This window comes from Serinus canaria, chromosome 3 (genome assembly GCF_022539315.1).
Source record: "Serinus canaria isolate serCan28SL12 chromosome 3, serCan2020, whole genome shotgun sequence".
In the NCBI taxonomy this organism is placed as follows: domain Eukaryota; kingdom Metazoa; phylum Chordata; class Aves; order Passeriformes; family Fringillidae; genus Serinus; species Serinus canaria.
In genome coordinates this window covers 44,966,358-44,980,865 of record NC_066316.1, presented here as the reverse complement: position 1 = coordinate 44,980,865, position 14,508 = coordinate 44,966,358, and the positions used below count along the sequence as shown (strand labels likewise).

At 36.0% G+C, this 14,508-nt stretch overlaps 1 protein-coding gene across 1 annotated transcript in view; it reads right to left on the bottom strand.

The window, feature by feature from the left end:
* RYR2 (ryanodine receptor 2) overlaps window positions 1–14,508 on the bottom strand; it is a 381,235-nt gene that overhangs the window by 214,243 nt on the left and 152,484 nt on the right. Inside the window, exons 5-7 of the mRNA XM_050972655.1 lie at window positions 10,417–10,491; window positions 9,592–9,670; window positions 8,697–8,809 (exon numbers count right to left, since the gene is read on the bottom strand). Coding sequence (XP_050828612.1) covers window positions 8,697–8,809; window positions 9,592–9,670; window positions 10,417–10,491 — 267 coding nt within the window. The remainder of the gene's footprint in view (window positions 1–8,696; window positions 8,810–9,591; window positions 9,671–10,416; window positions 10,492–14,508) is intronic.

Here is a 14,508-nt window from a genome sequence, read left to right as displayed (position 1 = left end):
TAGATGGAAGCTATTTCCTTTCCTGTACACAGACACTCTGACAGCCCTTGATTCCTGACTTAAAATTACTACACTGATCCCAACAGAAAAGCAGTTTCAAACTATTTAGTCACGTATCCTCAATTGACCCAAGAACCTCTGAGATGTTCCAAGTCCTGGACAGACCATTCCCACAACAGGTGCACAAGAATGTACTTGTATTTATAACTAAAGAAAAACAAAAAAGTAACAAAACAAACAATACTCCTTTTCATTTTTTAATATTTTCTTTTTTTAAATTAGGAAGAAAAAAAATTTGCATCAAAACCGCAATGAATTAGCAAAATTAGTAAAATTAGTAATTAATTAGTTAAAATTAGTAAAATTAGTAATTTTGCTAATTAGCAAAATTAGCAAAATTAGTAAAAATTCAGAGTTTAAACTAAATACAGCCTCTAGAAACAAACACACTTTTTAACTTCCTACTTATGACATGTCATTTCTATTAAAGTTTATTACCTGAGTCATTTAAAAATTATTCTGTTACAGAGAATTATATAGAAATAGTCAAATACAAATATTTATTCACAATAAAAAAGAGATATTGGACAGAACTAAAAGTAATAAGTGCACCTGTGTGAAATTTTTATAGAATTAGGGGTTTGTGCTTATGTTTTATTCTGGCAATATATTTATATTCATTGAAACATCTAAGAACACTCGAAAATGTTTGAATAAAAATGGGTAAGCTTACACTGTGGAACAAAAAATTGGTATCTAAATTTTGATCCAAAGTAGGCAAAGCCCAAGAAATTTCCAAAGGGTTTAAAGTACTAAAAAAATCCTGGTTTCTTTACTTTTCTCCGCAGTGCTTAAACAGCTGGCCCACAAACCCAAAAGTAAAGGGAATCTTTTCATTGGTAAAGACAGAAAATTACAGCCATGTCCTAAACTATTCCAACTCCTTCACTCATCATAAATTTACCATCAGTAAAGGGAGAGTAGAAGCTAAAACTCACAGATACTTGGAAATTTACCATTACAATGAAAACCATCTACTCTGCTACCTCATAGCTGAGCATGGGTAAGTGCAGATGCATGGCAGGAAAAGCCTAAGGGATCCATGGAGGGTAGAAGGGGGGAGTTTGCATTCCCCCCCCTTCATAACAGCTTTCCTTCTGCACTGGATTATGAAAAGCCTGAAGCACATCAGCTACTGTGCTTCCAAACAACAATCATTTTGCATGATTAGTCACAAGAGCTTTCATTAACAAAGTATTAATTTTACAGAAGCAAGCATTAAAAGTTAGGAAATGTCAAACTAAGTACCCTATGGAAAAAGAATGGTTTCTAGTGAACACATCCCATTACAGTCTCCAATGGCATGATATTATTTTTTACACGTCCTGCCTCATTGTATATACAGGATAATGGATCTCACTTTGTCAACAGCTGCTCAGTGCTTTGTTTCACCCTCAATCTGCAATTTGCAGCCTTATGCTTTATTCAATATAGTCAAATCTTCAAAGCTTTGAAAACAGAATTAATTATTTCCTCATAGGCTTTTCTCTTGCACCAATTACAGTTTTTCACAAAACACAACAAATATTAATAATTTCATTTTCTCAAAACCCCAAAGAAGCAGTATTATAGCCCATTTTCCACTGGGGAAGGGAGGTACGGAGATTAAACTAAGAAATTTTCATTAATCTAGGATGCTGAGGTAGAGGTGACTGCATTATATGTAGTTTATTGGTCAAGGCACATCTTACACTCACTTCAGCTGCAGGTATCAATACTGAGCAACTCTGAGGTTTCAGTCTTTAATAGAAGGAGGAGATGCAAGAGACACAACTCCAGTATGGAATATTGCCAGTAAGGGATGAGTAGTGAGCACTCGAAAGCAAGCCTAGTATCCAAGATCATCTACTCAGCAAATTTCACAGCAGAATCTGGTGCAGAATCTAATTCTTCAGGAAAATAATTGTACCAATACTCCAAATGCAATTCCCAGCTTGAAATTTCATCTTCAAAGTTGCTTCATACCACAGCTCTCCTGCTACACAATCCTGACACATCCACTGAACTTTTATCATCACTAAAATAGCATTCCATAAAAAGCCAGTGTGACTGTATACTTAGGAGATGTCCTAAAAATATACCAGTACCAAAACTTTTGCATTTTTGAATGACTGTGACTTTTTGAAATTTAAGAAAACTACTTTTATGTTATCATTGTTAAGTAATTTTCCTAAATTGAAAAAAAAAAGGTCAAAAACAAATTCCGCTATTACAATTCTCTACCTGTGGTTCATGTGGGTAACTTGAAAACCCTTTTTTCAGACATTTCCTTCTTATACTACTATAAAAATAATGACAGGAATTGTCAGCATACCCCATGTAAGTGCTGTGCCTTAATACAATGGGTTTCCTGGATAGTTGCTGGTAGTAGCTATCTAGCCTAATTGGTCCAGGCCTCTACCACTCTCCTTTTCTTTCCAAAACTTTACCCCAGTCTCACTAGAAATTCGTGTGAGGATGGTGAAACATAGGCACAGGCTGTCCATAGAGGCTGGGGCTGCCCCATCCCTGGAAATATTCAAGGCTTGGTTGAATGGAGCCATGAGCAACCTGCTCTAGTGGTAGGTGAACCTGCCCACAGGAGGGAGGTTGGAATGAGATGATCTTCCAGGCTCTTTCCAACCCAAACATAGAATCTGCAATTCTATGTCTTCCATTTAGCCAAACCAGCTTCCTGACCTAATTACAGCCCACATTATCACCCAGGATTAGGACCTCCTCCTACTTCAAAAAGTTCTCCTTAGACTTACAAAGCCTAAGAAGGGTCTTTCAGCTTTTTATTCTTGCTCAAGCTCTTCCTCACCACATCAGCCAGCATTAGACTTCTTTCCAGAATCTCACAAGAATCTCAGTCTCTCTCCTAACCTTCAATACCCATTTCATTTCTTGGCTTCTCTCTGGATCTTTGTCCAGCAGTTTCGTTCTCCCCAGAAAGCTCATTCCTCTACAGATCTCTCTTGTCATCTTTCTTTTCCATTCTCATTCCACTGGTTCTTCTCTCAATTCCCTCTGCCAAAACAACACAGTTTTTCTATCCTTAATTTGAGCACAACTTCAACCAGGGGGTGCCTACTCTTCCCTTGTCCCCAGCTTCTTGTCCCAGACAATTTGGATAGTCCCTATCTACCTGCCTACCATCAGTTGACAATCTTTCCAGCCACTCATCAAGTCCCACTCAGTTTCCCTCCTTCCCAATTCAGTCCCACTCCTGTCACTGATACATCACCTGCCTTTTGTTCCTTCTACTTTGTCACAGCTTCTTCCTCCACAAATCTTAAATGACAGGAGATCACCAGCAGCACACACAACACTGAGTTCTCAGCTGTCAATACAGTGCCTGGCTTCATTCCTGCCTTGAGCAATCCATTTCAAGGAATATCTGCTCCCACCAGGGTTGGCATGTATGTAATTATTCACTGTAGAGGGAGTTTAAACAGTTCATTAGCACACAGGAGGTGCTAGCTTATGTAAAATAGTCAAAGTCATCAGACTTCTACCTACTCAAAGAAAATTTAAACACTCTTCCCTGGTCATGATCAAGCTTCAGTGTTTCAGGAGAACATTTCTTTACGAAGTTGAACCAGGGAGAGACTTGTTGCCTTTTTATTCATTTTCTTGGGTTTTTTGATTTGGAGAGTTTTTAGTTTGTTCATTTTGGTTTTTTGGGCTTTTTTTATAAGTTACCAAGTAGTACACAAGAAAATTACATCAATTTTCTTAATCATGTGGCTTTGTTTTCTTTCCTGTATTTGAGCTCAATAACATCTGAGCTCTTCTGGATGAAATAAAAAAATTATCTCAGACTGATTATAAAGAAAAAAAAAAAAAAAGGAAAAAACCCAGTAATAGATGCTAGTAATTCTAGTAAGTGACTTTTTACATCACATGTACTTGATTATAAGCACTTGGAAGTAGGACTCCGTAAGGCAGAGCAGCTTGACAGCCTTAATTATTGGAAAGTCCTACCAGCCTCCACAATAACATTTCAAATCATTGTATAAAAACTCCATGGGAACTGCATTATGATCAGTGTAACAGAGCAGCTTAACACTACCTTGGTTCCACTAATTTCAGGTTTGCTTATGCAGATTAAAATTATTCTTCACAAAAACCTTTTTCATATTTTTTCCACAAAGAGAAACGATGGATTGTGACTTTACACAGAAGAGAGTAAAGTCCAATACTGAGTTTGATACTTTTAGAAAAAATGTGAAAGGGAAGAATATATATTTTTTTTAATGTTTCAAAAAACAAACCCTCACACACTGCTGTTTCCTGATACTACTGCACCAAGAAGCAATACAGATACTTGGAAGCTATTCCAAGCATATGATGACAAGAGAAATAAACCTTGGAGCTGAAAATAAACAATTTATTTGATGCAAAAGGATACACAAGTGGTACCTTTGCAATATTTAGGAATCTATCCTCCTTTCCAGGAGCAATGGCATATATCAACTCCACCTTTAAAACAGTTCAATCTAATTTTGATGCTATTCTTTTTGAAAGGATATTCTGCCATCAGCTCCCAATTAGTTTCTTGTTAGTTGTCAGTAGCCAAAAAAAAAAAAAAAAGTCATAAAAATCAATTAAATGTCAATGCTTGTTCACAGATCTGCATAATGCAGCTGCAGGTCAGCATTGCAGTCACTGAGACAGTAACTCAGTAACTACACATAAACCACAGGGTATATGCAACTCTTATATTATACTGAAACCTGTGCACCGTAGATTCAAAGCTGGGGAGTTTCCCTCTTTCCTGATTTCTCAGCCAGAATAACACCAACCTGATGGATAACAATTTTCAGTTTTTTCTTCATTTATGCATTTTGTATTTCAGCTTCATGTCTAAGGACTTCTTCTTGAATTGTGATTAAAAGCTATTTAGAGACTTCAAGAATTTGAAAGAAATGGCAACTAATTGAACTTCTAAGTTATTGAAAATTGGCAATATTGAAAGCAATCAGGATATGTAGTTAACAAGAGGCATAGGCAAAGCTCAGTGCTGAGGAAGATACTACTATGTAAAAGTTGGGGAAACATGCTGGAAATATCACATCTGTTCTTCGCCAGGCTGTACTGCCTCAAGAAGGGAAACACAGCAACTCTGGCTTGAACTTAAATGGTGGCAATATTTTTAGCAGAACATCTTTTTGCTCTATGCTAACAGAGTTCAGTAGAGCCAAGTCCTCCGTCTGAAGTATTTGGCAATAGCACAGCTCAGACATTATATAATGCCACTAGCACTTATGTAAGTGCTTCTCCTCAGAAATGCTACACAGCATAATAAGGATCCAAAACCCCATTGTCTAGGTAGAGAATGAGAGCCAGAGCAAGGGAATGACTTGTCCTGGGACATTGCTGTGAGTCAAAAGTCAAAATCCACCTCTCTGGACTTTTAGCTTATAATTTTAACACTGATCTTTCTATCAGTTTAGTACTTAGTTGGTGTAAATAGAAAGATAACTCTTTTGGGAAAATTATCCCAAAAATTTATCCCAAAAACAATTATCCCAAATTATTTTATTTTGTGGAGAGAGAAGGAGTACTACAAAAAAATCCTGATATTTTCCTAATACTTAAGTGTGTTGCCAATCAAATGAGGTCTAAACACAAATCTGCTGATTACACTGAGATCATAAAGTATCAAAGTCCATGTTAAATTAATTAAGCTAAAGCCAGACAACTGGAGGATGAACTTAGGAAGCTGAGTTCTTCTTTCCTCTTGCATTATACAAACTTAACTAAGAGTTGACTACATTTTGAAAAAGCCATGCCCTGTGAATGAACTCTTTTCATCTGCTATTTTTACACGCACATCATTGCCCCAGGATGGTTAACCTATTTGAATTCATTCAGAAAGAATTAGCAAATTACTTGAAAACATAGAGCAATACTGGAATATACAAAGGTGACATCCCAGTCCTATTCCTAACAGCACATTTACATAAAACATTTGATGGACAACTTACATTTTCCTAAGATTTTAACTGTAGACTATGCAACACACACAAACCCAACCCTCAGCATCCTGATAGACATCATTTTCTGTCAAGGAATCTATATGAGGAATACCACTCCCTTAGAAGAAGCACTCCCCAGCTGGACTCAATAGAGCTTATTTGGTCCCACTATTGGAGCAGATTCACAAAAATAACTTCATCTCTCCACAGTCCTAACTTTTGTAAAAGATATCAGTTGCTACATTATTTTAAGAATTGTACAAAATAGCAGCTACAACATCATACTGCACTCAACATGTGAACACTGAATTGTGAATATTTTCAAACTGATATCCTTTGAAGTTATTTTGGAAACAGCCAAACGGATTAAGATAAACAGCTTAAGACAGAGAGACAGCTTTCATGAAAAATATTGGTAACTCGACGATTATTCTTTATCAACTGTTTCAATTTTCATAAAAACTTCACTGCTTTCTTGACAGTGCTAATATAATTACTGAATAGGTAGCAGAGCCAAAAATATTTTTGATTGTGGAGCTACATAGCTTACCAGCTCTTAATCTAGTCTTGAAAAACATCTGATCATAAAAATGTGTGAGTGCATGTTAGAGCAAAATTAATTTGCTCAATCCTTGCTCCATCTTACTGTCAAACCAGAGCAATATAACTGAAATTAATAGTTATATTGTAATAACTATTCATTACAATCTAGCTCTAAAACACTTTAAGACTGTAATACAGTGTTACTTCTCTCTGCACTGAAAATATTATTTATTTTTAGTACATTGATATTTTGCATGGAACACGCAGTACATGCATTAACTCCACATCTTAAGGAAAATCTGAAGACAGAATTGTGCTTCTTGCTGTATAAAAGTAGATGTGACAGCCTTGAGAATCAACAGCTGAGGCACAAACCCTAACCAACAGGCTGAGCTGATTAATACTAATTAGAGGCCAGGACGTACCTGCACAGAGACACAATCTGTACCTAAAATTCAACTTCAACAACTCAATTCAGCAATACAAAGAAATCCAATGTCTTTGAATAAAGCCTTTCCATTGATTGGATTTCTCAAAAATTCAGTCCACAAGAAGTTGTTTTTTCACTATGTGTAGTCACAATTCTCATAAAAGTAATTATTTAAAATCATTTTTAAATGCAAATATGACCAGAAAGTTCTCAGAATATCTAATTACAATAAAAAATCTAATTAAATGAGCTATTGAGCTTCTAATTAGAAGTTACAATTATATTCTAACAATTGTATTCTAATTTTCCTATGTTTTTCCAATAGAAGGGAGAATATTTTCCATTTTATACTTGACATCCTATTAAACTATTCACTTTTTTCTGAAGTACTTTTTAAAAAAAATTAAAACTCATTAAAAAAAGTGAATGCTGGAGAATAAACTTTAATATTATATGCACATCTCACAGAATCATAAAATACCCACCAGAGCTGGAAGGGACCTACAAGGACCATCAAGTCCAACTTCCTGCCCTGCACAGCACCCTCCCCAAGAATCACACCTGTGCCCAAAAGCGATGTCCAAACTCTGTCAGGCTTGGTGCTGTGACCACTTCTCTGAGGAGCCTGTTCCAGTGCCCAACCACCCTCTGGGTGAAGAACCCTTCTCTAATATCCCACCCAAACCTCCCCTGACTCAGCTTCAGGCCATTCCCATGGGTCCTGTCCCTGGTCACCACAGATCAATACCTGCCCCTCCTCTTCCCCTCGTGAGGAAGCTGTAACTACAACGAGATCTCCCCTCGGTCTCCTCCAGGCTGAACAGACCAAGTGACCTCAGCCGCCCCTCAAACACCTTCCCCTCAAGGCCCTTCACCATCTTCATTGTCCTCCTAGATCTGAGACAGATTTTTGGCAAACTCAAAACACTTCCTCAATAAAGAATTTTTTTTTAGTTGTTGGGCCAAATCACTAGGGCTGATTTTTCAGAAGCTTCCAGCAAAATTATTTTCTTCCTATTTTCACCTTATTTTTGCCATAAGGAGTAGTTCAGGTGTTTGCAACACCAGGAATAAAAAAGAAATACATCTTAAAAGTATTGACCTGCTTTGTTACAGAACAAATGGGAGGTCCTTTTGTGAAAAAGAAAGCTGTGTAAACCAGTGATAGCAGCTAGCACAATAACTTGTAAAATATTTCAATTATATTTAATTATTATTTCAATTATATTTCATTTGACATGTCAGTAGCTCTATATATTACATTGTACATCATCTCAATAAAATACGGACCTGCTAAGCCCACAAATCCAATGTATCTACATTAGATATCCCAAAATTTTGTACAAAGTTTTAAAATATATGATAGTGTTGTTAAACTGTGAACACTCACACGGATTCTAAACATCTCAATCACAAAATCTGGAAATTATTTATTTTTTCTGTAATCACTTATTTTCATCTAAGCAAAATTTTAAACTTTTATTCCACTACTGAAATGAACAAAAATTAGATTATCCATATATCACAATTTCCAGACCTTCAGTATGTTGTTTTGCAAAATATTATTTAAGAAAACAGTTTAAGAACCTTAAGTTTTATGTTTAGGAGGTGGAAATGTAAGCCAGATTTTACTGCAAAAATTTCATTAATTTTTTTTTTCTGTAGAAGAAGCACTGTACAGATAATTTTATACAACTTACCAAATACCTTTCTGAAGAGACACTGACTAAAATCAGATCATCTCCAACGCGCACTTTTTCTCCTTCTGATCGTTGTTTGGAGGCAGGATGTATGGTCCACCAGCAAGCCTCACCTGATGTCAGCATTGAGTAACAGCAAAGAATGAAACAAGAAAGAGAAGGGCCCAATGTTACTGATGTTACTGTCACACTTGTTTCAGTCTTAAAAGTTCTGATCCAGTTTTCACTGGGCTAAACCAAGTGTCCATGTGTTTTCCATAACTAGTATCACTCCTGCATCACCTCGTTGGAAACTCAGCTCTAAATAATGCACATAAGCAAAAGAGTAACTGGAACAGTCACTCTGGAACAGTGACTCCAGAGCTGAATAAGGTGATGGCTCTCTGTGTTCCCTAGGCAACCTGGTCCAGACTGCTTTTGCTAAACAATTCCCTGTCACTTTCATTACAGATTCTGGAAACGACATTGAAGAATACTCTACTGAGAATTTGGACAAAGAGAGTAACCCATAACTAAGGGCAATGAAAATAAGCATTTACACACCACTTAAAATAATATTTGAAAGATAACACTGATCCAAATTCAAATATGTTCTTCAACTTTTACTGAATGTTAGAGCCTCTAACGCACCCGAAACATGTGCAAATACTGAAGTCACAAATTCTGTTCCCATGATAAATCTTGTTTTCAGATGGGCTTCTTTAACTAAGACCGTGCTATTCAGAAAAGAACTCCAATCTGTGAATTGTTAAATTGCTGCAGCTCTTATTTTTACAACTCCTATCTAAAGCAAAGCTTTAAAAATCAAGCAAATATTCTAACTAAGCAATTCTTAGACTTCCATTTTTAGACTGAAAGTACTCTTCATTATATAGTCTTTTAAACTAGTGGTTACCTGTTGTGTCTTCTTGCAATCCTACATCAAATGCCAGCTTATCCATTGACGATCGAGATGTAGAGAGACAGCATAGGTACTACCAAGAGAAAAAAACATACATTACTTGTTCTGCTCACTTCTAATAATATAAAAAGCCATCAACCTACTAAAATGGGATTAAATATTCTTAGATTATCCCCATTAATTATTACCAAGAACATGCATGCCTGATAAGCTCAAGTGCACTCAAGGAGTCTTGAAAAAAATATGTGCTCTAAAATAACCTCTCAGTCTACCCAGGTTATCTTTTCACTGAGATGGGAGTACTAAGAGTGGAAATAATGGAGTTAGTTGCATCAGATTTCTGCTCCATGAAGCTTCACTTTCCGGTAAGGAGTTTGGAACCTGTATAATTCATCAGGGAATTTCCAGCTAAGACTTCTGTCCAAAATACATGTAAGAAGGAATCTCCTTTTCCTCTCAGTTTCTAACATGCTCAGGTTGACAGCAAGGTGCCAGCTGTAGATTCAGTCACAGCTCATGCAATATGGAAAATCAAAGGGGAAAGAAATGAAAATTCACAAACTCAGACTGACGAACAGGGGATTCAGCACTAGGGGAGCCAGACTTAGTTTTAGCCCTTACCCAGATACAACCAACTTGTGTTTATATTTCTAAGCACCTACCCTTCATAAAGGTTTCTAGGAACCACAGTAGAATGCCTCTGATGTGAGTAATTCTCCAGATATCAGTAAATGGCAATATTCTGGGCACGTTCAAACATCACTTTTACACAAAAAAGAAATCACTGCTGCTCCCAACTGATGTGACACAGTTACGTACCATGCCGCTGTAGGAATGGCGCAGCAAGATTGCATGCCCGTAGAGCAGTGTTCGATGTCCACCACCTTGTGCAGACTGAAAGGCAAAGAGAAATGATATACTGGTATGTTTAATAAAATGGAGCCTTTTGAGAAAGAAAGAAAGAAAGATGAGAGAACACTGTGTACTTTGAGCCATGACTTGTTTGGTAAAAAATATGTTCTAGAATCTCGAATCCTTTTTCCTTGTGCTGAAAGTAGGTGGCCTGTAAGAGCAGCTTAGATATGTGTCATGCTACCCTCTACAAACTCACCTATTGTTAAATGTCTTCATATTCACCCATTTTTCCGACAAATTATATCCTTCCAAGACAAATGATATGCAGAGGGAGATTTTTGAATATTCTCCTTATTTTACCAGAGAGTAATATGGTCTTCAACCACACTGAAGACCATCAACTTGCAAATTGCTTTGTCCCACACAGCTTTAATACTATCAGAGAGAATTCTTTATCTTCCAGGATAGGTAAATGTTCAAAGACATCCAAGCTAACTCAACAGTATTTGGGGGTTCTGAAGATTCAGAATCACATCCAAGTAATTCTTCCTCTTGAGAAACAACATAAATCTTGAGTAAAAGAAAATTAAAGTGATCAAATTCACTTTTATTCCATGAAACTACCATGATTTCCCCCCAATATTTTTACAAAAGTTTCTATTTATCAATAATCAGTATAATCACTCATGAAAGAACAAATAAATCTTGTTAAGGCATGAGTAAGCCTTCAATTTCTTCTGAAGATTTATATATTCCTTATGCTGAAATGCAGATGACTAGCACTGGATAGGAGCAGAGACTGTCTGACAAGACACTGTCAAGAGCCTAAGTTCATACTTCTCTGACAGAACTCACATAACATTATGTACAGCACACTCACCAAGAAGAAGTGATAAGTAAATATTTTATGAGTCTATAAATATGACAACTCCATAAGCAGCATTACTCTTCCATATAGGAATACCATATTTAATTTTGAGGAGTTTAATTTCCTATTATGGTATTCATACCCTTTCTTTTACTGTAGAAGACTGATCTTCTGTTTGAATGTAGCTGCCATCTCTGGCAGTTACATTTCAGTGCTGAAGATCAATTTAACTAAATGGCTATGATAGCAACACACAATTATTTCCCTTATTTGCTGTCCTTCTTTATCTTTTATGTGTTAGCATTTATTGAACTTTGAATTACTTGGTTGAGGAAAAAAGCAAGAGGGATAGGTGGTAAAGCACCCAAGTACTTCAAAGGTAATAAGTTTAGCATTTTTAAGAAACTGCCAAGAGTTTCTGGCTTTTATGTTTATTGAGAAAAAGCAGCTTGATGGACACAAGGTATATTTTCACTGTCAACAAACTGCATAGCAGTCAAAATGCATTGAAAAATCTCTTTGAAAGACTGAATGACATGAATTTTTACTAAGAAGTAGACAAAGTCATGGAGTTTGTCACAGGCACAGTCTTGACAATAAGATATGACGACTTAGCTCTGAACTACCATTAGCACCACCACTTTTTCCAACGGCACAAGGAAAGAACAAGGCATTTGATAACGTCAGGCCCACTGTGCCAAAGATGAGTACTGAATGTCTGCTACTCATCACACTGGGGAAGAGAGAAAAAAACTGGTGTGAACACACTGCCCTACCACCATTTCAGATTTACTTGCAAACTTTATCAACAGCACACATGGTACCCAGCTGACAAAGTCAGCAATACAAACAAACTGTCAAAATTTCACCAGTATTTTTATCAAAAGTATTCTATTTTCTTACCCATAAATTTGATATCTAACATAACGATTTGATTGCCTGTTGCACAAAAGCTGAGAACACCATAACCCACAAAATCACAGCAATATTACCTTGCCCTTACTTTGGCTATATTGACTTGTCTGTCTAGCACCTACATAGTTAAATTCTCACTTGTAGCTGAACAGGAGAAAGGTAGGTTCTAAAAAAATTCAATCACTTTTGTGAAAAATTCAGGTTTTTAGAATTTTTTTCCAAGAGGATTAAAGCAATTCTTTTTAATTATTATTACTTTGTCCATTAGAAGAATGCAAGTCTGCAGTTTGTTTCTTAAATGTAAAAAACATTTACAGCATTTTCCACTTAAGGGCTTCTGAGAGGCAATCATAATCAAAACATTCTTTTGGAGACAAAGTGAAAAGATGAAACAGAAAAATACAGAAAAGGATAGAAACCAAGGCTGGCTCTATGAAACTGCCTTCCATTTTGGAGCTTGTCTTCCAGGATATGTACATATCTGTAAGTTCATTTCCTATTTTAACAGCTCATTTCATAACTACATACTCAGCATTTATCTTAAAGGCAGAAACTGCACAGCAAGTAGTTGCTGGACCATGATTGCCCACTGAAATAACCTTAGATTTTTAAAATGATCCATTCTATTTCCAGCAGAAATCTTCAAATTTTTCACATAAAAAAAAATTAAATTCAATAATTGGACTTCTCTGGTAAAGATGCAACATCCAAGATGATACCTGACACTGAATTGCTACCAAATTTATTGTAAAATTGCAATAATCACATTTCAGAAGACCCTGCAAGTAAGACTACTTGGAAGCCACAATGCTGACTAATTCAATCCATCATGCCCACAGATTTTTGCACAGATGTATGAATGGCATTATAAAGCAAGGCAGTTGCTAACAACCACATTATTTATCATTAGTCTTATTTTCGTTATGTTTAAAATTTCCCATTTCAGAGTAATTTCCAAGTTGGACAATACATTCATAGTTATTCCTCTAATAAAACCAAGCTGAACAAAAAAACATTTGTTTTCAAAGAATAACTTTTCCATTGAAGTACTACAAGCTATGCAATTCAGGAGTGTCAATTATATTAACACAAAACTCTTCACATTTTATTCCCCAAGAATGTGGGGTATAAAAAAATACTTGGAAGTTTTCAGAACTGGCAAACACTAAAGACAACAATTTCAGATTGAAATGGGACTGACAAATTCACACTGCTTGTGAAAACTCCATGAAAACTGCCCATCTCTAATGCAATATTTCTGTAGCAGGATTACAATATCAGTTTGGAGTCATCTTATTACCCAAAAGTCATTTCTAAAGAAAAGGCAATTTAGAACAGAACTGCAAGAATTAGAGCTGAGTAAATTAGCATTGAAAAAAATAAAATATAAACAGCTTTCAAATTCAATACATTGGAAGACCAGGCAATGACAGATTATTAAGATCTGAGCTGTTTAATTTGATGTAGAGAGTACTATCACAAACCAAAATCAAAAATAATAAGCTAAAATTTGGAAATATATTTTCCATGTTTTCTTAATAGAAAAAGGATTACAATGCAAAAAAAGCACTCAAAACCTACAACCTAAAAGTTGTGTAGTAAAATGTGCAAATATAGAACAAAAAAAAGATATCTATTTTATCATGAATAGCAACCCAATATGGAGTAAGATATGTTATACCTGATTTAACCATCCCTTTGTAGGAGTACAACTTTGCACATATGTGACTGTCACAGGCACAGACATGTAATCAATCTCACAGTCCAAAAGACTCACACAACTGCACCTGCACTGCTGTGCCTATGGCTGCACTGCTGCACTCCTGGGCACACATGAGAAGCTGCAGAAAATTAATTATGGTCACATGAATACATGTTTTAAAACCATTTGTACTTTTGGTAACCTCACAATGAGACCTTTTAGAGGCTGGTGAATAACCTTACGGCATCCGTGATTCCGAGTCAGCCGTTGCCCTTCCATTCTTTTTATACAAACAGCCTTATTTCTACTGGACAAAACATCCCTTAGACCAATGAGAACTCTACTGCAAACAAATGCTGATTTTTTTTTTTTTTTTTTTCTGAATTTTCTTCACAGGTCTGCACAATTATCAAATGTGTGAGAAAAGTGGAAAAAGCTCTGATCTTCAGGGAGGTACCAAAAAGAGAACCATGTGAAAGCATTTAGAAGTATTTAAACAAGACAGTTATTTCAATGTTTTGCATATGTAAAGAAAAAGCTTCTCTAATGTTATTATTCAGAAATAAAATGC